We start from the raw sequence: 26,233 nt of genomic DNA on the forward strand, positions 1-26,233 counted from the left end.
GCGGGGCAGGGGCGGAGGGGTCAGAGGAGGGAGAGAAAGAAGCCAGAATCAAAATACTCCTCCAAACTTGAGGTAAACCTCCCAGGCACACCTCCCGGACGGTCATTTCTTCCCTCCGTGCAAATGCAATGCATTCCAACCTTTACAGGTGCTTGTCGGTGCACGTGCCGACTGCCCGTAGCTTCAAAGCACGGGACAAAAGGAGCAAGAGCGGGAAGGAGTCACCCTTGGCTCTGAGACTCACTCTGAGATCTACGGCACATCTCCGAGTTGGTTAAAGTCCATGTGGGAGGCATGGGTGCTTTGCAGAAAAATTGGAAAATACAGATAAGCAAACAAGAGTCACAAACAACCTCGAGAAACCCCTTGAACGTTGGGGTGCACAGCCCTGGAGACTCGCACCGTGCCTCGCTCCGACTCCCGCATCGACACCTGCCCCCGCGTGCGTTCCCCGCACCTTGGATTCGGAGAGGGGGCAGCCTCCAAGCCAGGTCAGGGCACTTCTGGGCTGGGAGGATCCAGACATCCGTGCTCCCATCGCCGGGGGGGACCACTGCTCTGCAAGGTTCGAGTCACCTGCGCAAGGTCAGACAGTTGTCATCCTGACGCGCTCACTGCCTTTCCTTGACGCCCACAGGCACATCAGGAGAGGACAGCCTTGTTTTTGTAAAACGAGAAGGCAAACGCACTGCTACAAGGATCCGGGGGAAAGGGGATCTGGGGCGAGGACTTGGAAAGTCCAGGCGGCAGTGGGGTGAGGGAGGATGAGTCACCAGAGTCGGTTACCGTCCTTCACCGGCTCTGGCACACCACAGAACCCGGCCTGGGGCGAAAACATCGGCTGCTGTTGGTGAAGAGAAAAAACGCTGCCGAAAGGGTGAGTCAGGAGCGGGGGACAGAGCACCTTCAGGGTCAGGCATCAGGCAGAGAGGAGACAGTGAGTCCCAGGCACCCACACCCTCCGCCCGTCTTTGCTGCCACCCACAGGCTGTGACTGGGAAGAGTCACCTGTGACCTCTGCATCTTCTCTGAACACACGCAAAGGCAAACAAAAGCGTGCCCCAAACTGGGACGGTTCACGCATTCAGGAGAACGCAAAACTACCAACAGAAAAACGGCCAAAGGGTTGACATAAGCAAAAGGTTTAAGAAAGTTTAGAAAAGAAAATAAAAGAGGGGGCGCCTGGGTGGCTCAGTCGGCTAAGCATCCGACATCGGCTCGGGTCGTGACCTCACGGTCCGTGAGTTCGAGCCCCGCGTCGGGCTCTGCGCTGACGGCTCGGAGCCCGGAGCCTGCTTCGGATTCTGTGTCTCCCTCCCTCTCTGCCCCTCCCCTGCTCACTCCCTGTCTCTGTCTGTCTCAAAAAGAAAATAAAACATTTTTTAAAAATGATACAAAAAAGAAAATTAAGAGGACAAACTCCCGACAGCAGGGAGACCTACAGAAGTACTCACCTTCAGCAGGAATTAAAGAAACGCGAATTAGAGCCATCGGGTGCTTTCCATCCGGCCAGTTGGAAGAGCTTTAAAACCAGGGCCTCGTGCAGAAGGGGTGAAGGCGGGTGGGAGGCATGGGCTTCCGGTGGGGGAAGGCACAGGTGAACTCGGCCACCGTGGCACTGTCATCGGGCTGCCTGGTGGCAGGTGCCCCCCACACCCGCAGTGAGCACAACGTACCCGCTGGGTCTCACCCCTGAAGCTAACGTGACGTCGTGTGTCGGCTACCCTTCAGTTCCCAAAAAGGCAAAAGCAAAGAAAAGCCTAGAAAAGCAACCGACGGCCCCGTGCCCGAACGAGCGGACGGGCGCGAGCCACTGTCCCCCTGTGCCGACCGGCCCGGAGGCCGCCGGCTCCCGGGCACAACCTGGCCATCTGTTCAAGTAGCCTGACGCCGAGCACACGTTTCTGGCTCAGGAAATCCACGTGTACACATGGATTCTAAGGCAGAAAAAAAAATTGTAAACAAATAAGGGTAAATGGTGAGCAGAGCTTTATCCCAAGAATCTTGTTAGGGCAGGATTTGGGTTGTCGGGAGGAAGGATCGTTTTGAAGGCTGGCCCGTGGGAACCAGCGGCTCTCGGAAGCGGTTCTCCCCCTTCAGAGGAAGGACCGGGGGGGGGGGGCGCGCCGTGGAGGTTAAATGCGCTGCACCCCCTCCCTTCCAGGGAGAGTCCAGACGGGAGGGCATCAGGCGGTGGCAGTGAAGGGAGACAGGTGCACCTTCGAGCTGCATATGGAGGAGTTTTGGGGGGCTGGAGGGCTTCCCTGAGGACTCAGAAGAGGGGTGGGTGGAAAAGCTTGGTCCACACGTCAGCTGGGCCGCCGGCAGGGCGGGACAAAGCCGACGGCCGGACAGATCCCCGCTGCGGGAGTGGTCGGGACACAGTGCAGGGAGGTAGGAGGTCACACGCCCCTGACTTCCGTTCGGGACTAAGCTGTGCCGTCCCTTCTGATTTAGTGACCTCACTGCAGGCCACGGCGCTGACGCTGAGTGCCCCCGAGAGCCGGCGTGTGAAGGGCGCGGGGCCTCGCACGAGGGCCCGAGGGGCCAAGGTCTGGGACGGCGGGTAAGATGAAATAATGGGGCCGCAGGCATCCGCAGGGAGGAGGCAGGCCCGTGCCAACTCCCCGAGGCCACGGACGGCACTGAGCACGCGATCGTGGAGGCCGATGGCAGACTCAGGAACCCTGTGTGGGCGTGCCTCTCGGGCACGGAAGCCGGCGGCGACAGCTACTATTTCGTGGTGAGGAAGCAATGGAAGGGATGGGCGGGTCACAGCGTCCCGCCCTCCTGCGCATGCTATGACACGAGTAGAACAGGGCTCCGACGTGGGAGACCCTGTGCGTCTCCGGGTTTGCCTTTCCTGGGAATTCACGAATCTTCTCTGTTGTCCCAGTGACTGCCGGCCGGTGGCAGGGGCGGGAAGGGAGAACGGACCCACACTGCCCAAAGCACGGATGGCCGCCCTGCGCTCACTCTCAATGTCACCGTGGCCCACCAAGTCTGGCCACCAAGTCCGGCCGCCAAAGTCTGGCCACCAAGTCTGGCCACCGTATCCGGGCACCACCAAGTCCGGCTGGGGAAGGAGGGAGGGAGGGAAGCAGGTAGGCCAGGGGGCAGGTGGGGCTCTGGGCAGGTAGCAGAAGACACCGAGAACTGAGCCAGAAAGTTCTCTCAGAGCCCCCCACCTGCCAGCAGGCCTGAAAGCCGGGCTGAGGCATGAGGTGGCTGCTGGGGAGCTCAGGGACAGAGGGACTCAGTCCATCCACACTTCCCGCCTCTGGACCCTGGTGGGTGTGCTGGTGGCAGAGCCCGTGGGTCTGCGGGGACGTAGCGGCTCAGCCCCTGCCCACGCAGTGTGCCGAGTGCCCGTACCTTGACCTGGCGGGGGGGGGGGGGGGGGGTGCAAAGGGTAGCGGTGAGCGGGGGCCTCGGGACACGAGGGGGCTGGCGTCTCCGGCAGGGGCTCCCGAGAGCTGCAACGTAGGAGCCCGTTGTGGGGGCCCCCGCGCGGCAGGTCGGGGGGGCCCGCGGCCTGCCTGAGGCCCAGCTGACATGGGACACCGCGTAGAAGCAGAGGCCGCGAGGCCAGAAGCAAGCAAAGAGCAGGCTGCAGGAGGACAGCTCAGTGGAGGCGGCCCAGGGTGGCCGAGGGGGAAGGAGGCCTTTATTTAACCCCCATGGCGTGGGTGGGTCTGTCCCTCCAGCCTCGGCCAGCCAGGCTGGGCTTGTGCCCGAGCTGGCTCGGTCAAGTTAGAGACACAGTCAGCGAGGTACATTCTGCACTGTGCTAAGGGGGCCAGAAGTTCCCAACCCCTTACCTAGACCTTACTTGTAGGTTTTCTGCCGTGACCGCGAGCCACTTTCATAGGGAGAAAAAAAGAAAAGCAGTTGTGAAAACCGGGGCCAAAGAGAAGTCAGTCTGACCAGGACATTCTGGGGAAGGGACGACCAGGGGACCGACCGGGAGAGGGCCAGTGGCCGCCGGGGGCAGGGGCGGGGTGACCAGGCGGGCACGGGAGCCCCAGGGCAGGGAGCGACTCCGTCAGACCGTCGGGGTGGACACCCGCCACCACACGTCCCCTCAAACCGGCAGAGGGTGCGAGCCCGGGAGGAGCCTTCCGTGAGCCGGGGACGCGGGTCGGCAGTGAGGCACCGATGCTGGTTCCTTTGGGCGACAGACGCGTCACGCTCGAGCTAGATGTGTGTGCAACGGGCCGAGGCGGGGAGTGCGTAGAACTCTCCCCTTTCTACTCCGTTCTCCGTAAAGCTAACACTCCTCTAAAAGGCAGAGGCCATTAACTTAAAGCTGAATATATACGTCGCGCTTTTACAGGGTGCCAAGACGACGGGGGAAGCCGGCGCAAGGCCGGGGCCGGGCGGGGTGACGGGCTTCCTCGAGCAGGGGACGGGCTTCGGGCCTGCCTCTCCCCCGGCCGCCTGAGCCCGTCCTCCTCCCGTCTACACCCCTCCCTGGGCTCGTGGAGCCCACCAGAGCCCCCGGCCCAGCTCCAAACTCTGTAACATCCTTGATCTGTTCTCCAACAGGCACCAGAGCACCACTTGTCTCCCCGAGCCACGCACCCCACCGCAGGGATGGCCGTTCAGGCTGCCTCCTCCCTGGCGACCCTCGCCCCTCACCCCTACATCCCCGGCCCACCTGACACCTGCACCTGACAGTCTGCGCCCCGCCCCCAAAGTCCGCCGTCCAGCCTGGCTCTGCTCAAACCTCCCCGTCCTCTGGGTACAAGCCTCACACAGCCCTTCTCCTGTCTCAGCCCCGGCCAGCCCCTCGCAGCCCTTCCTTCTGGAAGCACGCCTCTGGGCCGCCCCAGGGGCTGTTCCCTCTGTGCTTCCTCAGATATCCCCGTGGCTCCCCTGCTCCTTCCAGAGGAGACCCACCCTGACCACTCACCCCTCCTTCCTCCGTGACTTCCCCTGTGACTTATAGCCCCTCCTAACACATTTATTCCCTACTGTGTGGATTCGTGTTGTTTATGGCTCCCCCCACGCCCCCGGAACGTAAGTGCCAAGGATCTTCCACACTTCTGTTTACTGATGCTTCCCCGAGCACCTGACAACGTGCCTGGCACACCAGAAACCCTGTTATTCCAGAAATATCCGTGGGATGAACTCAGGAAGCCCCCAAAGGGTGCATCGGGGGGACCGTACCTTCACGTTAATTGTAGGGGAAACCAGGGTGGATATTTCTCTCTGCATCCGGAACCACAGGCCGGAACAGGAGCCGGTACCTCCAGACAAGATGATGTGGCCGAAGAGAATCTTCCAGAGGGCGGGGCTGCAGGAGCTGATGCTCTGGAAGGCCTTCATATGGATGCCCAGGTCGTTTCTCCCTGTCGGGACGGGCGGAAAGAGACAGAAGTTTGGGGGCCAGAGACTCGGCCGGCTTCACCCTTGTTGGGATCTCTCCTCCCAGCTGCAAGCACAGGGTGGGGGGGGCGGGGGTCACGGGCTCCCCCCGGATCTCAGCTCCGAGGGCAGTGGGCAAACATCAGCACCACCGACCACAGGGCCCTTATGTGTGGGGCTCAACGGCTGACGGCTGAATACACAAATATTACTTCTCCTCTCTCATCTGAGATGATTTATATTCAGATGTTACTGACAATTATTAACCTTTAATGCCACGGCATCTATTACTTTCTGAACAGATTTCTGCAGAGGCAACGTCCTTGCTCGGGTGGCCTTTGAAAAATTATACTGATGATTCCTTTTTTAAAAAAAGAAATTATTTTTTATTGAGGTGAAATTGGCATACAACATTATATTCGTTTCAGGCGTACGACTTAATGATTCATTATTTGTATATATTGTACAACGATCGCCACAATACGTCTACCTGACATCTTCTTGACTCATCATTAGTGCATAGACATAAACACAAGCATTCAGAGAACAGCCCTCAAGGACAAGGGCGTTTATTCCGGTGTGTTCAGCACTGAGAGCTTCTGGGAGGGGTGGCGGGGGTGCCTGACGGTTACTCCCTCTCCTCACCTGGGATAGGACCTACCGCACAGCCTTGGGATAAAGAATGAAAAGGCTGATTTGCCAGAATCATCGAGAACGTGCCTGGCCCAATGAACGTGAACGCGGGCCGCCGATGCTCGGCTCTCATCACGGGGTTGGCCGTGTTCACGCTCACTGAGTTCCCCCCAGATGCGGAGGAGAAGGGTCACGTTGTGGGCGAAAAAATTCATCCGACGATGGTTTCCTTTATCCAACTTAATATTTCGGGGGGCATGGGCCATGTGTGAAGCCTTTATCCCCCGCAAACTCCAATGAGGAGAGCAGAGGTAAACTCAGCTCGCCCGCGCCAGATGTAAAAGCCACATCCTGACGAGGTACTAATCCTAGGTACTAATCCTGGGGAAGTGGTTTTGTCCCTCTTGTTCCCCTCTGTCCCTCATAAATGCAGCGAGTTATTTTCACCAATGGATTCCAGGAGACGGCTGGTTTTCCGTGACGACCTGGAAACCTTCCCCATCAAGGAATTTTACGATCCATCCCATTGTTCCTGTTCTGCCATGCCCGCCAGGGAGCTTAGCCGACTCAGTACTCCTCCAGAACCGCGAGGTCACTGGGGCTGCTCCCATAGTCTGGCTGTTGTCCACAGTCCCGCAAAGGACAGGCGGTATGCACGCATGGGAATATTCCTCAGCCACAGAGAAGTATGAGATCTTGCCATTCGCAGCAACGTGGATGGAGCTGGGGGGTTGTAATACGAAGCAAACACGATCGCTCACTAACTCGTGCGCCTGGAACTAACACCACACTGTGTGTTACCTGTACTAGAACTTTAAAAAAAAAAAAAAATCTCTACATCAGCCAAAATGTTTCCGGTTCCCTCCGAATCTGTGGTTTTCGCCCTTCTGTTTTGTCTCCATTTGCATATTTCAAATTATTGTGTAAGCAGGCAGAGTAGGAGTCACACAGCGGAAGGACAGTGCGGGGTCCAGCCGGGGACTCAGTCACACCTGACAAGTGTTTAGTGCTCTGCACTGGGTTTCCTCGCCTGTAACGTGAGCCACGTCACATGGGGCAGGATTGAAGGCTGCAGGCCCGCGTACAAGGGTCGGCAGAGTCACAGGCATACAGTAGGTGCTCAATAAGTGATAGTTGCTCCCACAGGAATGAGAAATGGGCACCTACTCACTACTGAAGACAGCGCCCCCCTTGTGACGGCCGGGCTCCGTCCCCCGTACAGCGGCCCTACTGTGTGCATCTGGGCTCACCCCTGGCCCCTTCCCACCACTCACCCATGAGGTCCGCCCGGAAAAGCACTTCGGGGCAGAAGAACTTCTCCTGCCCGAGGGTGACCTCCTGGCCATCGGGCAGCTGAACTTTCTGGGCGTAGGAAGGCGAGTCCGTTTTTGCTTTTTCCTTGTCAAAGTCCAAAGCCACGTAGCAGTATTGTTCTTTTATGCTCCGGACGTACTCCCGGTCGCCTACGGGGGGAAAGGCCAAGGGCCAGACAGAGAAGGGCGTGACCCCAGATGGTTCACAGAGGCATCCCGTCCCCAGGGAGCACCTTCCTGAAGCTTCAGCTCCTCGCGATGGGGACGAGGCGGCACAATCACAGCACCTGTTCCCGTTTTCATCTCCGATCCCAGCGCCTCTTGATCTGTAACGTACACCGGGGGCCTGGGCTTGTGGGAGAGAACGGCAGAGCAGGGGTGTCCTGAACCAAGGTGCAAACATTTGGAAACTGCCTGCGTGTTACGTGTTGATATCCTGGGCTGGAAGACCAAACCCGATCTCATCACCTGTTAAAGCAGGGGCTGCTGTTGGTGCCCCGATCCCCACCTGCTGTGAATGTTGGTCGCGAACAGCTCAGAGCTGCCCCCTCCTGCTGACAGCTGCCCCAGCCAGCCAGGCCCCCTCACCCCGGAAACATCTGGAACGTCGCACCCCTCCCACCTTCTGGGTGGCTGACACAGAGTAACTATTCCGTAAAGCTTAGCCCATCGTCGTCATCATGTCACCGTGACCATCACCATCGTCACCCTCCTCATCATCATCCTCATCACCATCATCCCCACTGTCATCATCAGTCACTAGGTGTCCCTAAACATAGGTAAAGTTATTTGTAAGACTTGAATCACGGTCAAGTAGCCTTAGCTTTATAAACTGAGGGCTGCAGGTTGAACAGCCAAGAAGGATATTACACCCCAGGGATTGGCTCACCTGGACAAGAGTGGCAATTTCCTACCTGTGCTCACCAACGAGTGCCCACCGTCTGTCAATAGTTGCAGGAGATACGAGGTTAGGTCTTGGCCTGCCATGTCCATCTGGATGGTTGACTGATGCAAAGGACAGCCATCAATGATGGGCACAAAGTACGTCATTCCTTCTCCAGACTCAATGGCTGTTCCTAGACAAGAGAACATGTTGGCATCATAACACAGGGTGCATGATATCCCTTACCAATGTCAAGTCTCCAGGAAGAGATAATAAGATAATAAGAAGATAAGGCAAAGGGTCTGAGGAATAAACTTTCTTCTGTAGGGGGCTGTGCTAGGATAAAAAGCCTATCTGGATCAGATCAAGCAAGGGCCAAGGGTTTTGGACAGAACACCTGCAAATTTTCTTACTCGACCAGACACACAGATGTTAGCAACAGTTGTCAAAGGGTAAGAGGGGGAGAATATACTGCTCTTAATAGCTCTCTCCCTAAAAAACTCGGGGCACAACTCGATTGTCAGATGAGGCTGGGTGTGGTGAAGGAGGTTTACTTTTTAGTTAGCAAGGCAAAGTACAGGTCTCTGTGCTAGTCCAAAAGATGTGATGTGGTCACGGGGACACAGGTTTCACTTTGTGTGAAAGCATGACATGGGGCCATTAAGAGCAGACCAGGGGTCTGGGCGGTAGGCTCTTTTCACATGTTGGATCTGGTAACCAAGGCCTTCACATTTATTTTTTTTTTATGTTTATTTATTTTTGAGGGAGAGAGAGAAAAAGAGAGAGAGTGTGAGCAGGGGAGGGGCAGAGAGGGAGAGGGAGACACAGCATCCGAAGCAGGCTCCAGGCTCCAGGCTCCCAGCTGTCAGCACAGAGCCCAACGTGGGGCTCAAACCCATGAACGTGAGATCATGACCTGAGCTGAAGTCAGACGCTTAACCACCTGAGCCACCCAGGCGTCCTGAGGTCCTCACATTGGAAATGAAGCCAAAATGGGTCGAGAAGACCTCCGTGTCCAGGTAAGCTATGGAACAAGGAGGGGGTCCCCCAACACACCCCTGAAACACCTAAAACAGAGAATAAAATACAAGAAACAACAGTTCTCAAGATATCGGACATCAAGCAACAAAGGACAGTCTCAGTGGTCCCTGAGAGACAGGACGTGACAAGAAGAAAACACGGCAGACCATGATCCCTCATGAACACAGACACAAAACTCCTAAACAAAGTTTTAGCAAATATATACAAAGGCTAACTCATCATGACCAGATTGGTTTTATCTCGGGAATGCGAGGTTGTTTTAACATTCAGAAATCAATCAGTGCAATTCACTGTGTTAAAGAACTAAGAGAGAAAAATCCACATGACCATATCAGTAGGGGCAGAAAATGCATTTGACAAAATCCACTATCCATTCGTGATTTAAAAAGAAAAAACCTCTCGTCAAACTAGGAATACACGGTAACTCCCTCGAAAGGATGTCTATGAAAAAGCTACGGCTGACAACACACTTAGTAATGTAAAATTGAATGATTTCCCTCTGGGGTCAGGAACAAGCCACGGATGTCTGCTCCCACCATTTCCATTTCTACTCAGTATTGTACCAGAGGTTCTAGCCAGAGCAATGAGGCAAGGGGGAAAAAGAACAACAACAAAAAAACAATAAAAAGCACCCAGTTTGGAAATAAAGGAGTTAAACTATAGACAACAGGGTTGCCTAAGTAGAAAATCCTACCAGCACCGATAAAAGAGTTTAATGAAGGTGCCGAGATACAAATCATTATACAAAAGACACTTGTTTTCTGTATACTTGCATTGAACAATCGGAAAGTTAAATAAAGATACCATTTATGATACAATCAAAACATATAAAATACTTGGGAATGAATCGGATGAAAGATTTGCGTGATGTTTGCACCGTGAACCACAAATCACTGCCCAGAGCAATTAGAGAACCCTTAGGAGATACTCCATGTTTATTAGAAGACATCGTTGTCAAGATATCAGTTGTCCCCAGAGAGACCTATAAATCCAATGCAGTTCTAAAAAAAGCATCTTTGGGTTTTGATCAATGTCTATTTATTTTTGAGAGAGAGAGTGAGAGAGAGCAGGAGAGGGGCAGAGAGGGGGGGGACAGAGGATCCCAAGCAGGCTCCGCGCTGACAGCAGAGAACCCGATGCGGGGCTCCAGCTCACGAACCATGAGATCGTGACCTGAGCGGAGGATGGATGTGTCACCACCTAAGCCACTCAGGTGCCCCAAGATGCTGTTTTGATAGAAATTGACAAACTGACCCTGAAATGCATATGGAAATGCAAAGAACCTGGAATGTTCTCCGGGGAAAAAAAAAAAAAACATTATAAAACAAGAGACCAAAAGCTGCCACACTAACTTCTTATTCCAAGACTTAGACATCAACACAAGGTGGCATCAGCCCATAGGTGGACGAATAGATCGACGGGACAGAATACGGAGTACAGAAATAGACCCACACGTACACGGACAACTGGTTTTCCAGAAGAAATGCACAGACGCAATTCAATGAAGAACACAGGGTCTTTTCAACAAGTGGTGTGGGGCCAACTGGACATCTATACGCACACCAAATGGTACCGCGAGATACTACCGCCCTCCTGCTTCAAGGGCCACGATGACAAAGACCGGCCACGCCAATCTGCGGGGGAACCGCACGCTCACGCGGCTGGTGAAATCCCAGTGGAGCACGCAACCACGCTGGCCCCTAGTTTGGCAGATTTTTTTTTAAGCTAAAATACACTTACCATTTGGCCCCATCGTTTCACTTCTAGCTGTTTTTACCCAAGTGGAATGAAAGCGTGTGTCCACGCAAAGACCTGTAGGCAAATGTTCACGGCAGCTTTATTTATAAGAGCTCCCCGCTGGAAACAACCCAAATGTCCATCCGGAGGTAAAGAGATAAGCAAACTACAGGGAGTTCACACAACGGAATACTGCTTGGCGAGAAAAAAAGAAATGAACTACTCTCCAAATAGTTATGCTGCGTAAAAAAAAAAAAAAAAAAAAAAAAAAAAAAAACCTTTGAAAAAAGGGTATATACCCAACAACATTTAAAAACAAATTTTTTAATGTTTATTTTTGAGAGAGAGAGACAGAGACAGAGCGTGAGCAGGGGAGGGGCAGAGAGAGGGAGACACAGAATCGGAAGCAGGCTCCAGGCTCTGAGCCGTCAGCACAGAGCCTGACACGGGGCTCGAACTCACGGACCGTGAGATCATGACCTGAGCTGAAGTCGGACGCTTAATCGACTGAGCCACCCAGGCGCCCCCTATACCCAACCATCTATACAAATTTCTAGAAAATGCAATCTCATCTGAGGACAGACTAGAGCAGAGCGTGGGGAGTGGAGGGGAAGGGTTTAGCAGCAACAAATATGTTCATCATCTCGACTGTGCCGATGGCCGCACGAGTGTATCCACGTGTCAGAACCTATCCCATTGCACAGCGTGGACACGCTGACTTTGCCGGGCACAAATCCCACCTCAGTAAAGCTGCTGAGGAGGGACATGTGCTGAGTGGAAGCAAACTGCTGGCCCGGGAGGGACACAAGGAGAGTTAGGAGCAGGGCCACTCACCGGAGGTCTGGCCGGAGGCGTATAGAGAAAGGACTCCCAGGTTGGCTAAGTACAGGGCGGGCACGTTGAAGGTCTCAAACAGGATCTGCGGAGAACAAGAACACTACCGTGCTAACGGCCAGGCCAGAGGCTGGAGGAGCGGGTGGGTCTTCCCTTAGCTCCCGGGCTCACAAAGCCGACCGGTAGGAGGCACTTGGCTGCCCCAGAGATCCAGGCAACGGGGCCAGGGAGCGTGCCACACTTGACCCCAGCTCTGCCCTGACGAGCCCTGTGACACCGTTTCCCAGCCTGTGACGCGGGCTCACGTCCTTCCCGGGGACCTTATGGCGGGGGAGACCTTAGTCACGAGACTGATGTGAGGGCATCGCAACATCTTGCAGACCACCGTGTTATGCCCACGGGGATGGTGCTGACTTCCCAGCGCCACCATTGTTCTCTCCACATCTTCGCCCCTTCTGCTCTTGGAGGGTAGGCGGACCTTACGCAAATCCCAACGCTTTGACCTGGGATGGTCCCTTGTTTTGTAATAATGGCGACAGCAAAAGCTCACCGTTGGCTTGGTCAAGAACGCTCTCCTGGGTACTGCCCGTACATAGGCATGAACAGGGGAGACACAGTCCTGATCCTGCCGCCCGCGGCGTCCCCCCGGAGGTATGTGACACCGTCCTCCCCTGTCCACATGGGAGACCAGTGGACAAACATGTTAGGGGGCAGGTGTCAGGGGTGCGACATGAACCCGGGCTGCCAGACGCGACGAGGTACTGCCTCTGTGACGCTGGCTGAGCGAGCGAGTGATTTTCCTGCAAGATGGTGCCACAGGAATTTAAAGGTCCTTTTTTTAAGTTTATTTAGTCCGAGAGAGAGAGAGAGAGAAAGCGTGAGTGGGGGAGGGGCAGAGAGCGAGGGAGAGAGAGAATCCCAAGCAGCCTCCGCACTGGCGGCTCAGAGCCCGACTCGAGGCTCGGACTCACGAGCTGCGAGATGGTGACCCGACCTGAAGTCAGATGCGTCCCCGACTGAGCCCCCCCAGGCGCCTCAATTTAAAGATTCTTTTGAGGATGGGACCAACGCGGGGTCACTCGGACGGTTGAAAGGCAGACTTTGTTGCAGCTCCAAACCGGCCAGGCGGGGCCACGGGAGGGTGGCACCCGGGGGACAGGATGACAGCCAGCTGGAGCTGTCGGGGAGCACCTTGTGGGCGGCCGGCAGGGTGGTTAGCTGGCTCTGGAGGGAGCCCTGTGGGCTGGCTCCCTTGAACAATTTCATGGGCTCCTGGGCCTAGGGGCTGTCCCTAGCTGTGGGGACAAGCAGGGCAGGCGAGCAGTGGCCCTGAGCGGGACAGGACAATAAGGGGAATGGTCGGGGTGCAGGCTGCTTGGGGAGTGATCCGGCCGGCCTCTGGCCAAAGACCCCAAAACCCAGTAAAGCCAGCATTTGAGACAACGATGTTCCACAGAGCCGGGTCCACCACTGAGCGTGTGACTCCCCGGGGGGGTCACTAAGCACGCGTCTGGGGGCAGCCGCCCGGGGGGCTTAGGGGACTGACCCAAGAGAAGCGAAAACGTGAGTCCCTGCAAAGACTGGTTCACGCCTATTCGCACCGGCTTTATTCACCATGGCCCCCAAGTGGAGGCCACCGGGATGTGCGTTTGTAACGTGACATATGGAAGGCCAGGCCCGGACACAGGCACCACCTCGAAGGACACAGGGCAGGGGGGCAGTGTCTGGGAGTCTGTGCTACTCTCTGGTGCCCCCGGAACTTGCATCCTGGTGGAGGAGTGGCGGGTGTGGACGGGCAGCTTTTGCGATCCCACTAGAGACCCCGCCCCCTAAAAGCACAAAGACAAAACCCAACCTCAGCTCCCCTGGCCTGAGGTGAAGCCGGAGGTCACAGAGCTTGGAAGGGTCTTTGGGTTCCTGCGATCAAAATCCCATTTTGCAGATGAGAATTCCGAGGCCGAGGAACAGGAAGCAGCATCTACTGAATGCTCAACAGCCACTAAGCCCCGTGACACGCATCTCACGACTTCGATTCATTTCCTTTCCGCGATACCCCCAGGGTGACACCATTACCATCCTTCTGATGGGGAAATCAGGACACCTTGAGGATGCATATTCCTCCCCAGGTCACCCGTGCTGGGAGAGCCTGGGCCAGAATCCGGGTCTTGAGGCCAAGCTGGGCTTTTCCCTACACTCTGGGCTGCTCCCCACATTGGCCTCTCTGCTGGGCCATGGCCCCAGGCATCCTGCTCACACACAGACTTATTCCGGGAGAAGTCAGCCCAGCCTTTCTCAGTCTGTCCCAGCCTCCGGGAGGAGCCTGGGAGGCTGGCGTCGGGACAGAGGGACTCTGCAGGGAAGAGCCCACAGATGGGGAAAAGTCTATTTTTCCGCACGGCGGTGGTGTTCCCTGTGCCCGGGGGGCGGGCCACCATTGCTGGCTGCCCCCCGTCTTCCTGCAGAAGCTTCCATCCTTCTTGACCACTCTCTGCCCTGGACTGTAGCCACGGGCCCCCCTCTGTGGGCGACCCCCTGGGTTCCGCCCGTGGGGACCCTGGAGAGAGGTCTGAGGGAGGCGGAGAGGGGAGGAGTACAGCTATCCCCCTGCTCCTTCGTTGTTGGTCCCTCCGAGGCCACGGCTCCTGGCAGAGGCCCTCTCAGGGCTACTAACCCCCTGGGCTCTGTCGGGCTTAGCAGGCAACAGCTTCCTGATACTAGCCCAGAGCTCTCGTTCACGTCCCTCTTCTAGAACATAGGCTTGCCTTTGTATATAATCTCTTTGGTAAAGTCTCATCAAAATGACCCCACGTGAGGGTCCCTTTGGTTTCCTGCTGGGACCCTGATATAATTAGGGGGTGAATTCAGAGAGACCCAGGGCAGGAAGACAGGCAGTGGACCCCGGAGAGGTGGACAAGTGCCGGAGACAGGCTGTGTGGCCGGCACAACGCTTTGTGTGAGGGTTAATTTTACGTGTCCGGGTTGCCTGGGCCACGGGGAGCCCAGACATTTGGCCAATCATTATTCTGAGGTTGTCGATGAGGATGTTTTTGGATAACATTAACATTAATATTGACATTGGATAATAAACATTAACATAAATCGATGGATTGAGTAATGCCAATTACCCTCCCCGCGGTAGGTGGGCCTCATCCAATCAGTTGAAGATCTGAATAGAGCAAAAGGCTCCAGCCTGCTGACTCGCCCTGCAGACCCTGGCATCTGTCAGTCCCATAATCGTGTGAACCAATGCCTCAAAACAGATCTCTTTCTACATATACACGTGTGTGTGTGTGTGTGTGTGTGTGTGTGTGTGTCTCCCACTGTTTCTCCGGAGAGCCCTGAGACAGTTTGGAAGTGGCACATCGCCCTCGGGTGAGGGACAGTCCTGCTTCCCTCTTCTCTCTCCAGCTCGCTGGGGCTCCGATGGGCACACGCTGCTCTCAGCCTGGATCCCTGCTGTTTCAAAGCTGTGGGCTCTGTGCCCGTGTCCACGTGGAGACCAGCCATGGCCCACTTCTGCGATCCACCTGTCCATGTGCAGAGGAAGACTCGTCGGCCCCCTCGGGGCTTTGTGTTAAACGAGGCGGCAGCTCACGCCCGTGCCGTGATTGATGGCACTGTTTCTGGGCCACGGCACAGGCCTCCTCTGTGGGCAGGTGGTGCTGGGGGCCGCTGGCCTGCCCTTCGGGTCACTGCTCACTGCAGGGGACACCATCGGGCTCTAGGGGCTGTGGGCCAGGTGGCAGAACCTTGCCATTTCCTTAATTAGCTCCTGGACGTCCTCATTAGGCAAAGCCTCATGACGCATCTGGAACCTGGACAGCCAGCGGCGGCCCTGCGGCCCCTCCCCACCTGGACCTCACTCCAGCCCTAAGAGGGCTCTGCTGGGGGGCACTCTCCTTCCTTCCCCGGCCCGTCCTTGACAGCCTCCGAGAACCAGCTCAACCCAGTTCAACCTGGTCGATCCGATCCACACACACCACCAACTCCTTGCCGGGGGGCAGGCCCAGGGGGAAGGTGGGAGCTCTCAAGGCAGGTTGGAGCTCCAAGCAGGACAAACCGCACCGAGAGAGCAAGGCCGCAGGGTCAGGCCTCGAGGGCCCAGCGGGCCTCCCAGCCACCTGCCCTGCCTACTTCCACCCCTAGATCCTCCGATTTCCTCCTCTGTGCAAAGGGACTGTAACTGCCCAGCCCATAGACTGGCTGCGAGGGTCCAAATGCTCACCCACTTGGTGACCCCTTGGTGAGCTCTCCCGTGGCACCTGTCATGCCTGCCGCCAGGGCCAAAGGGGACAGATCTCTCCCGTGTCTTCATCTCGCTGAGCAAAGGGATGACGCCCTGAGGGGGTCCCCGAGGTTCAAGGCTCAAGGGGAAGCCAGAGCTGCCCTCCCCGTGGCCTGTTCCCTGACTCGCCCACCACGTGGCCCCTTACCTGTGACATCTTCTCTTTGTTGGACATTGTGTTTAAAGGCGGCTCCGTCACCATGAGAGGATGCTGTTCCGGGGCGACGCGGAGCACCTGGTAGAAGGAGTGATGCCAGATCTGTGGAGAGAGCAGGAGACGCGGTGAGGCACGTCCGTGAGCCACGGCCGATCTTCTGGAAGTGCGATGGAACCCGTCTACCCTGCAAAGTGGCTTCCGCAGTAGCTTATGTGATTCACAGCAGGAAGGACAGAGCGGCTGCAGACGAGACAAGACACAGAAGCTCCGTGCGTGTGCCGAGCCTGGAGTCGGGACGGGGAGCAGACAACGATGTGTGAGGCCTAGTCCTCGTCTGACTGGGCAGCAGACATGGGCCCCAAGACACAGAGGGGGGAGCGTGGCACCAGGCGTGGGCCCAGAAAAGGAACTTGACTCTGATGTGCTGTTTCCTCATCTATAAAATGGAAAACTTTCCCTTCCTTGGAGAGGGTCATGAGGACATCGTAGAGGGTCTGGCACAACGTTTGTAGAAAACCGAGCGTATTTGTTTCCTGTGGCCGCCGTAACAGAGATCACAGCCCAAGTGACTTAAACAACAGCCTCCCGGTCCTGGAGGCCGGAGCCCGAAGTCCAGGCGTGGGCAGGGCCGGGGCCTCCCAAGGCCTCTCTCCTTGTGTGTGGACGGCCATCCTCTCCCTGTGTCCTCACGGGGTTGTCCCTCCGTGCGTGTCTGTGTCTTGATCCCCTCTTCTTACGAGGACCCCGGTCACGTGGGATCAGGGCCCACCCCAGTGACCCCTTTGAGCAAGCGGGGGAGAGGGAGACACAGAATCTGAAGCAGGCTCCAGGCTCCAAGCTGCTGGCACAGAGCCCGACGCGGGGCTCGAACCCACGAACCGCGAGATCATGGCCTGAGCTGAAGTTGGGTGCTTCACCAACTGAGCCACCCAGGCGCCCCTTGGTCACCTCTTTAAATACCCCATCTCCAGATACGGTCATGTTCTGAGCTGCTCAGGGGCAGGACTCCAACATAAGAAACTGGGGGACACGACTCAGGCCACAGCACCTACCGAGTGCTTGGTGCACAGTAGGTGCTCAACAAGCAATGAATAATGCTCCTGCCTGCCTCTGGGGAGGAGGCTCCATGGGGAACTGAAAACAGAAGTGAGGGGAAGTTCAATGGAGGAAGGGTTTCAGGAAGGGGGGACGCGGAAACACACGGCAACATGGCGCCCATGAAACCCAAAGGCCAGATGGGTGGGCTCACAGCTAGATGTCCAGCCACTATGGACTGGAGCAGGGAAGTGACACGATCAGATGGAGAACAGTCACTCGACAGGCCGTGTGGGGGTGAACGTGGGGTGGGGGGTGCAAGGTAGGAGGAGGGGTACCGTGGGGGAGGATCGTTGCAATGACCCCGGTATTTGGGCAAGCGTTGAACCAAGAACTTGAACCAGGTGAAGACACACCAGAAGTCAGCTCCACTGGGTCAGCCAGGCAGCTGAGCCTGCACCAGAGAGGGGAGGGGAGGGTGGAGGCTACGGCCCAGGCAGCCCGGGGCCCAGGGGCTGGTGGGCCGCACACTCCAAAGACCTGTCTACACCGCTTCAGTTTCTGTATTCCCTGTGACATGCTAACGGAGGGCTACAGCCAGAATCAGAGCCAACGCTTCAGCCGTGTAGACAGGAAGTGTCTGTGAGCGACACTCCCACAACCCCTTCAAGACGACCCCAATGGACACACGCCTCCTGACATCCACACCCTGTGCAGACCTTTCCCCCGCTGAACCAGGACTGGCTCGTGCGACCCACAGAATATACCAACAGTGAAGGCGTGTGTGGCCCGTAGGGCTACATCATAAAGCCATCGCAGCCTTCACGTTGGCCACCTTGATTGTTTCCTCCAGGGGAAGTCAACCACCATGCTGTGAGGGCATTCCAGGGCCCCTGCAGAAAGTCCCCAAGAAGGACCACCTTGCCAGCCCCATGGAGCACCACCATGGAAATGTCTGCTCCAGCCCCGGTCGAACCTTCAGATGATGCACCCCCAGCTGACTCCTGACTGCTGCTCCATGAGAGACCCCAGGCCAGAACCACCCAACTGAGCCGCTCCCAAACTCTTGACCCACAAAAACCGTGAGAGGAAGTAGATGGCCATCGGTGTTTTAAGCTTCTAAGTTTGGGGGTGATTTGTTATGCAGCGTAGATAATTAATAGATCTTCCTAGGCAGCGTGCAAACTTCAGCCGTATATGGAGACCCTGATCAGAACCTTCAGTTGCTAAGACAGAGTGGTTCAAATAGCCATATCGAATACGTCTGTATTGCACTGACCTACAGAATTTTTTTCTTATGGTAAAATGTACATACCATAAAATTCACCAATTCAACCTTTTTAAAAAGCGCACAGCTCGGTGGCACTAAGTATAGTCACACTGCTGTGCAACCTTGAACACCATCCGTCTCCAGAAATTTGTTACCGTCCTCAACCAGAACTCTGTCCCCATTAAACACTAACTCCCCATTCCCCTTCCCCCAGCCCCCCGGTGCCCACCGTCCACCTTTCTGTTTCCACGAATCGGACGACTCAGAGTCCTCGTATGGGCGGAATCCCACAGTTTTTGTCTTTTTCTGCCTGGCTCATTTCACTCAGCCTCATGTCCTTAAGGTCCGGCCGTGTTGAAGCGGGTGTCAGAACTTCCTTCCTTTTCAAGGTGGAGTGATAGTCCGTTATGTGCACAGCGCATTCTGTTTATCCATCCATCTGCCGATGGACACCTTGGCCGTAGTGAATGTGGGTGTGCAGACGTCTCTTCCCGCCCTCGTCTTCGATTGTTTCATGTTTTGGAACCTCCGTACCACGATCCGAGTGGCTGCACCATTTTACGTTCCCACCAGCCCTGCGTGAGGTCCCAAGGCCAACGCTTGTCATCTCCCGTTTTTCTGCTTGTTGCTTTAAACAGGCGTGGAGTGGATTAAGGACTTTTTAGCCATTTCCTCGAGTGCATACGACAGCACTACACGCAAGAAAAAATTATACCCCTTTCTTACAGGTAAGGAAACAGAGGACCAGGGAGGCTGGTGACTCGTCCAAGATGACACAGATGATAAGTCGTGGAGACAGGATTCAGGCTCGGGTCTCAGACCCCACGACCCGTGTGGTTCGTAGCGTGGTGTAGCGTCCACGGGGACCAAGAGAGAGGCCCAGAGAGGCCCGGATGCCAGGGCGCCTCCCCCCCGCCAGTGCCAGGGAGCAGATATGCCCCCCCGAACGTCAGTAGGGGCCCCGTGGACAGGTCCCACCCCAGCAGGAGCCGCAGCCTACCTTCTCCATGTTGGCCCAGTTCGTGACGGTTGCCCGGGAGATGGGGTATTGTAGGCTAAGTTCCCCTCGCTTATGCTGAGCCTCGTCTCCGAGGAACCAGTCCTCCTCGCCCATCCCCACCAGCGGAGTCTGAAAGACAGGCCAGGACAGGTCAGCTCTCGAGGGTGACTCACCTCCCCTCGGCTTCCACGTGCTGACGCACGAGGAGCAACGGCGAGGAGCCGTGACGTGCAGCGGGGGGACCGCTCCAGGTCATGGCGCTGGCGGTGGTGGCCTTCTCAAGCTTGCGTGCCATTTCAAGATGCCACTAAGACGTTTTAGCAAAATGACCTGCAAGGTCAAAGTGCCCCCGGGGGCGCCTGGGCGGCTCAGTCGGTGAAGCGTCCGACTTCGGCTCAGGTCGTGATCTCGCGGTTCGTGGGTTCGAGCCCCGCGTCGGGCTCTGTGCGGACGGCTCGGAGCCCGGAGCCCGCTTCGGATGCTGTGTCTCCCTCTCTCTCTCTCTGCCCCGCCCCTGCTCACGCTCTGTGTCTCTCTGTCTCTCGATAGTAAATAAACGTTAAAAAAGAAAAGAAAAAAAAAAGAAAAGTCATTTAAAAAAAAGTGTTCTTGAGGACACTGGCCTTGTCCACTTTGCGGGTGGGAAACCCGAGGGGAACAGGGGTGGGGGGGAGCCGTGGAGGAGGGCACGGTGTCGGGCAGGGGCACCGGCTGCTGCATTCACCCTGGAAACCCGCCGGGGGAAGGGTCTGCAGGTGAATTTAGTTTGTCATCCCTTAAGAAGACGGACCTAACTGCTTTCGTGGCAGGGTGAACCGTTTATTCCGTCATCCAGAAGGGATTTGCCGGTTGGTCCGTGTGTAAATCTGCATCTGCCAAAAAGCAGACACCAACACAGCACAAAAGGTGTGAGGGTCTCGCTAGGAACCCACCTATGTGAGAGAAGACGGGGGCGCCCGACCAGGCTGTGGTCCAAGCCCGAGCCTGGGTACAGGACGGAGGGCTGGATGGGTGTCCTGGAACAGCGGGCAGTCGGCGAGGCCACCGGGCAGCTCCTGAGCCGGTCGTCCGGGAAGGGAGGCGCGTGTTTCCCGAAACGGGTCTGTCTGGGGATCGCTGCCATGCTCAGCAGTCTGTAGGAAGCGTGGCCTTGTTGTCACGCAGCCGTTGTGCCACGGGGATGCCGGGCCGCGGTGGCGGCGTGGATTTCAGAGAGGCCCGCTATTGAGGCTACCACAGCTCACGTGCACAGAGCTCTTTTGCCTGAGGAATTTCTCTCCAGGCGGAGGGGTTTGGGCTGGGGGACAATCCGCGAGACCCCGGCAAGCCGCTGGCCTTCTCCGCGCCGCACCCCGTCTCCTTCGGATGGAACGTCTCCCATTCTGCCTTCCTTGCCGCGGGGCCGTCGGGGAGCAAGTCAGAGAGACCGCCGATGGGAACGCGCTTCATCACCCGAGTGGACACGCGGGTGTGGACAGTCCACGCTGCCCTGCCTCGGAAGCTTCTGGCTTGGCCAAACCTTCCCGAGCGAGGGGAGCAGGGCGAGGGATGCCTGCGGGGCGGGGACGAGCGTGTCACGGGGTCTGAAGCCACTGCTTCAAATGCCCGGCTGGACGGGGCTGGGGTCGCAGCGGCCGCTCCGGTGGCCGTGGACCGAGTGCCCCTCCGGGGCGCGGGCCTCCCACCAGGGTTCTCACTGCCGGCTCGCCGCCAGACCCAAGAGCGCGGAGGGGCCGCGGGGCTCGTATCTGGAGCGAAATGTGAGCCCACGCAGAGCATCCCGGCAGGGGCTGACTCCTCTTGGACAGAGAAGCGTCCCTCCTACTGCCCGGGGCTGGCCCCGAAGGCGGGGAGGGCGGCGGCCCAGCGCCTCACCGAAACAGTGCTCCCGGCTCAGTTCCACCCTTTACTGTAATTCATTATGGCCACTCGTCTCTATTTTGGCGAGGAATTTGACCTCTCTCCCTGTGATTTTTTGCTTTATTGCGTATGTAACTCGTTTTACCTACAATCCTGCTTCTCATTGTCCCACTCTCTGCACAGCTAACAGGGATCTGTCCCTCCCCCGGGGCGGTGGGAGCTTTCACGTTGCAGGACGAATTATTGCACCTGCTGGGACCACAGATGCCACGCCAAGGATTTCAAAACAGATTCTCGAAGGACTGGATGCGGGGCAACGGTTACGCAACGTTGGGAGTTTGAAAGAGCCGGCAGGGAACACGGAGGGAGCCCGGAGAGTACAGCCCCAGGGCCGCTGGCGGGTCGCGGGGAGGTGTGAGAGGGCAGGACACAGGGCAGAACAGGGCAGGAACACGGAAAGGAAGGCCCGCCTCCTCCTTCTACCTCCCAATCTGCCTCCACGGGGAGCCGGTGATAGGGGCGTCCCAGCCCGAGAACCGCACAGCAGGATGATGTCGGGGCCCACGGACAATAGGCAGAACCCAGCTGTAGTGGGTTGAAGGGTGGCCCCCAAAAGATGTGTCCACATCTAAGCCCCGGAACCTATATGGATGTGACTGTATTTGGAAGCAAGGTCTTTGCAGATGTGATTAGTTTAAGGGTATTGAGGGGCACCTGGGGGGCTCAGTCGGTTGAGCGTGCGACTTCGGCTCAGGTCATGATCTCAGGATCTGTGAGTTCAAGCCCCGCGTCGGGCTCTGTGCCGACAGCTCGGAGCCTGGAGCCTGCTTTGGATTCTGTGTCTCCCTCTCTCTCTCTCTGCCCCTCCCTTACTCATGCTCTCCCTCTCTCTGTCTCTGAAAAACGAATAAAACTTAAAAAAAATTTTTTTTTAATTTAAGGATATTGAGGTGGGATCATCCTGGATTATTGGGGGAGGGAGGGCTAAATCCAGTGACAAGTGTCTGCATAAGAGCCAGAAGCAGGAGATGCGAGACAGAGCGGAGGCTGGAGGGGCATAGCCACGAGCCCAGGGGCGCCCGGAGCCCCGGCAGCTGGAGGAGCAGGAAGGATGGTCCCTTAGCACCGGCGGAGGGAGCTCAGCCCTGCTCACACCTGATTTAGGACCTCGGGCCTCCAGAGCTGGGACACAATAGGTCCGTGGTCACCGGTCATGGCCGCCCCAAGCAGGACACTCACGTTCCTCACCGCCGGCACCCTGAGCATCATCCCCATCCCCGTTCCACACCGCGAGGGGCCAGACTCCGGGCCAGGCATTCGGGCACCGCCTCACTGAAGCTTCCCCCGGATGTGGCACGTGTGTGTTCGTTCACCCCGCCCTGTGCACGGGGAGTCAGAGCCCCAAAGGCAACTTGCCCCCAGTGACACAAGTGCGGAGGCAGGGCCGGTGTTCGGATGTGGGTCTCCTGACCACGCAGCCCCCCACGCTTCACCGCTAAGCCCTGCGATCTCGAAGAAACGGGCCGGCCAGCCAGCGAGGGCGCAGTCACCTGCCGTGACCCACCTAGGGAAAGGCAGGGACTCTCTGGCTTTCTGCCCCCCAGCATGCCCCGGTAGGAAGGCGGGTCTTAAAACTCGAGGCCTGCTAGAAACATCGCCATTGATTTGCTCCAAGTGATGTAGAGCCCAGGCGTAATCACCCCGGGACCCGGACATGTGGGGCTCCCCACGTGACCAAGGTGCCCCCTCTCACGGATGGGTAGGCTTCCCAGGGAGGAGCACGGTGACTCAGCACCGGGGCCTTGAAGGCAGGTGGGGGGGGGAGGGGGTCCTGCCTCTACTGCTCGCTCACACAGGGACATGAGCACGTTTCCTCTCAGAGATGCCGGCCCGTCTTCGGGGAGAAGGGCCCCACGGCAACTCGCCGGTAGGGCCACCAGGCTCATGTCAACTCAGCGAGTTACAGTCGTTATGTGAACTGAGCGTCTCACAGCTGCTTCGAGTGGGAGAAGTTCCAGGACGTGGCAGGGCCCTCGGTGGCGGGAGGGGGGCGGGGGTGGAGGGGGGAGTGGCCACCTTGCAAAGGACACGCAGGTCTGGCCGGCCGAGCTGGAGCACGTCCTATGTCCTATCCGCTGCCCCCGGGGAAGGTTCAGGAAGAGGTGCCTCCGGCCTGCACGTGACTTTTGATTGGTCTGCGTGGGGTTTGCAGAAAAGTGAGTTCTCCTCGAGATCTTGACGCTAAAACCTGAATTTCTTACACACGGAATCAATCACCAGATGGACCAGCAAATCCGGTCCTGAGAACAGGCCCGGGGGAGCCAAACACGGAGCCTCAGACACGTCGCCCGCGCCCCCGGCAGCCCTGGGCACAACGAGGGTCAGAGCAACTCACGTCGTGTCGAAGTTTCCCGAGGAGGGTGGGGAACACGGCCAGGGGGGTTTCCATGCCCGCAAAGCCCACCTTGCTGAAGCCCGAGCCGTAGTCGCAGACGAGGGGCACGTCCATCGTGATGAGCGTGGCCTGGACGGGCTGCGGGAGACACGACAGGGTGATTCGAGCGTTTGTGAGGCGCCCGACGGCGGGGCAGGTGCCGCCTGGATGTGGGGCACGACGGCGGGGGGAGGGGTGGACGTGGGCTCTGCGCTCACGGCTGTGCAGTCGCCCCTCCCCCAGCCCGGAGGGGGGGGCCCCCCGCCCCCCAGGTCAAGTCACCGTCTGGGTGCTGAGGGCAGTTTCTGGAACTAGCGGGCTTTCAAAATTCTTTGTTTAATTTTTTTTAATGTTTATTTATTTTTGAGAGACAGAGAGGGAGCACACGCACGAGCAGGGGAGGGGCAGAGAGAGAGGAGACACAGAATCCGAAGTGGGCTCCAGGCTGTGAGGTGTCAGCACAGAGCCCGATGTGGGGCCCGAACTCACAAACTGCGAGATCGTGACCTGAGCTGCCCTGAGGGCCCTGGCACCTCTGAGCCGGCCATCAGCCGGATCAAGGACGCCCCCGGGGGTCTTCTGCTTTAGGCCCCTGCGGTTCCCCCTGCCCCGCCCCGTCTGGATCATCACGGCTGTCCCACGTCACGTCTCCCATCCGAACCTCGAAGCCTGGCTCCCACGCGAGGTGCGGTTCATCCGTCATCCACTCCCCTACAGAAAACCGCGCCGCAAACCCTGCAGTCACGAACAGAGATGGCCCGGGTCCACGCCTCCTCCTTACGTAACGTTCGTTCGCGGACGTTTCGGAGACAGCTACCTGTTTTAGTGAGTGACTAATAACCCGCCGCCCAGTGTGAGGCAGCAGGCCCCCCCCAAACCCCCCCGCGCACCTGTCCCCACCAAGCCTGCTCCCAGGGGCGCCCATCGCCCTGAAGTGTGTTGACAATTCTCCTACTTCCCTCTACTGGTCAGCACACCTGGATCAGTCCCGAAAGACGACACTGTGCTTCCCTGCTTTTGGCTTTTACGTGGGTGGAATAGTCTCCCTGGACGTTTCTTCTGTGGCTCCGTCTTTGGTCATTCCTGCATGGATGCACGTGGCCGTGGTTCGCGTTCCGCACTGCGTACTATTCCCTATTCCTCTGTACGTGCATTTGAGCCAGGGGGTGTGTTCGAACAGCAACAGTCCCTTCATCTGCAGGAGTCATGAGGCGTGCAGGCTGGGGCCGGAGCTGAATTCAGGGGAGACCCAGGCGAGGCTCAGCCCCGCACGTGCCCTCTCCCAGGATGCACCTTCCCCCCCAGACAGAAGCTGGTCAGTTATTTCAATAATGTGGCCCCAAGAGTCATCACCTTGCTCCCCTAGGATGTCATGCTTCTTGGTCTAGAAATGAGGGCATCCCACTGCCATTTAAAATGAAGCAGTTAGGGGCACCCGAGGGGCTCAGTCGGTTGAGCGTCCGACTTCGGCTCAGGTCATGATCTCACGGTTCGTGGGTTCGAGCCCCGCGTCGGGTTCTGCGCTGACGGCTCGGAGCCTGGAGCCCGCTTCGGATTCTGTGTCTCCCTCTCTCGCTGCTCCTCCCCCCCCCCAAATAAATAAACCTTAAAAAATTATTAATAGAATAAAACGAAGCGTTTATTTGGTGAATGCTGCACGTCAGCACCGCAAGCCTCCAAGGTTCTGGGTCCCGCGGGAACACAGATGTGGTCTCTGTCCTGTTGAAGTGATGAGTCCGTGGAGTGCAGGGCTCCGCACGCTATGGCCCATGGGCCAAATCTGGCCCGCTCTCTGTTTGAGTAAATAAAGTTTTATTAGGACACAGCCGTGCCCGGTGGTGTACATACTGTCTGTGGCTGCTTTCTCACTGCCACGGCAGAGTCGAGTAGTTGACAGGGACCCCATGACCCACGAAGCGCAAAGTATTTCCCACTGCCATTGACTGAAAAAGTTTGCCTGCTCCTGGACGAGCGGGGTCGACAGAGAAGCCTCTGCCAACAGGCCGTCCTTGGTCACCTGGGTGGCACGGTTGGCTGAGCGTCCACCTCCTGATTCTGGCTCCGGTCACGATCCCAGGGTCATGGAGGTGAGCCCCGCATCAGGCTCCGCACTGAGTGAAGCCTGCTTAGGAGTCTCTCCCTCTCTCCCTCTGCACCCCTCCTCTGCTCTCTCTCTGTCTCAAATGAAAATTTTTTTTAAAAAAGCTTCCTGTGTGGATTTCACTGCCCATTGATCCACGCGCTCAAAAAATTGTTGCAGACCTACTATGTGCAGGCCGTTATTTCCAGCCCAAAAAGACTCCCGGTATTTTCAAGTTCGGAAAAAGACCCACAGAGATTTCCGGTCCCAGATGATTTTAGAATTGCACGCGGCCACAGCA

At 57.3% G+C, this 26,233-nt stretch overlaps 1 protein-coding gene across 6 annotated transcripts in view; it reads right to left on the minus strand.

The window, feature by feature from the left end:
* LOC122200976 (actin-85C-like) overlaps positions 1–26,233 on the minus strand; it is a 41,012-nt gene that overhangs the window by 13,796 nt on the left and 983 nt on the right. For 2 of the 6 annotated variants that reach the window (XR_006194022.1, XM_042906780.1), the window contains exons 2-8: positions 23,814–23,951; positions 19,559–19,687; positions 16,245–16,355; positions 11,812–11,896; positions 8,231–8,392; positions 7,278–7,466; positions 5,173–5,354 (exon numbers count right to left, since the gene is read on the minus strand). Coding sequence is in view for 2 of the 6 variants with exons in the window: in XM_042906780.1 (XP_042762714.1) it covers positions 5,173–5,354; positions 7,278–7,466; positions 8,231–8,392; positions 11,812–11,896; positions 16,245–16,355; positions 19,559–19,687; positions 23,814–23,927 (972 nt within the window). In the remaining 4 variants the exon portion in view is untranslated. Of the gene's footprint in view, positions 1–244; positions 302–387; positions 577–5,172; positions 5,355–7,277; positions 7,467–8,230; positions 8,393–11,811; positions 11,897–16,244; positions 16,356–19,558; positions 19,688–20,490; positions 20,575–23,813; positions 23,952–26,233 lie in introns of those variants that run through there. The other 4 variants (XR_006194021.1, XR_006194023.1, XR_006194024.1 and 1 more) reach the window with 4 other exon arrangements.

Source organism: Panthera leo, chromosome D1, assembly GCF_018350215.1.
Source record: "Panthera leo isolate Ple1 chromosome D1, P.leo_Ple1_pat1.1, whole genome shotgun sequence".
In the NCBI taxonomy this organism is placed as follows: domain Eukaryota; kingdom Metazoa; phylum Chordata; class Mammalia; order Carnivora; family Felidae; genus Panthera; species Panthera leo.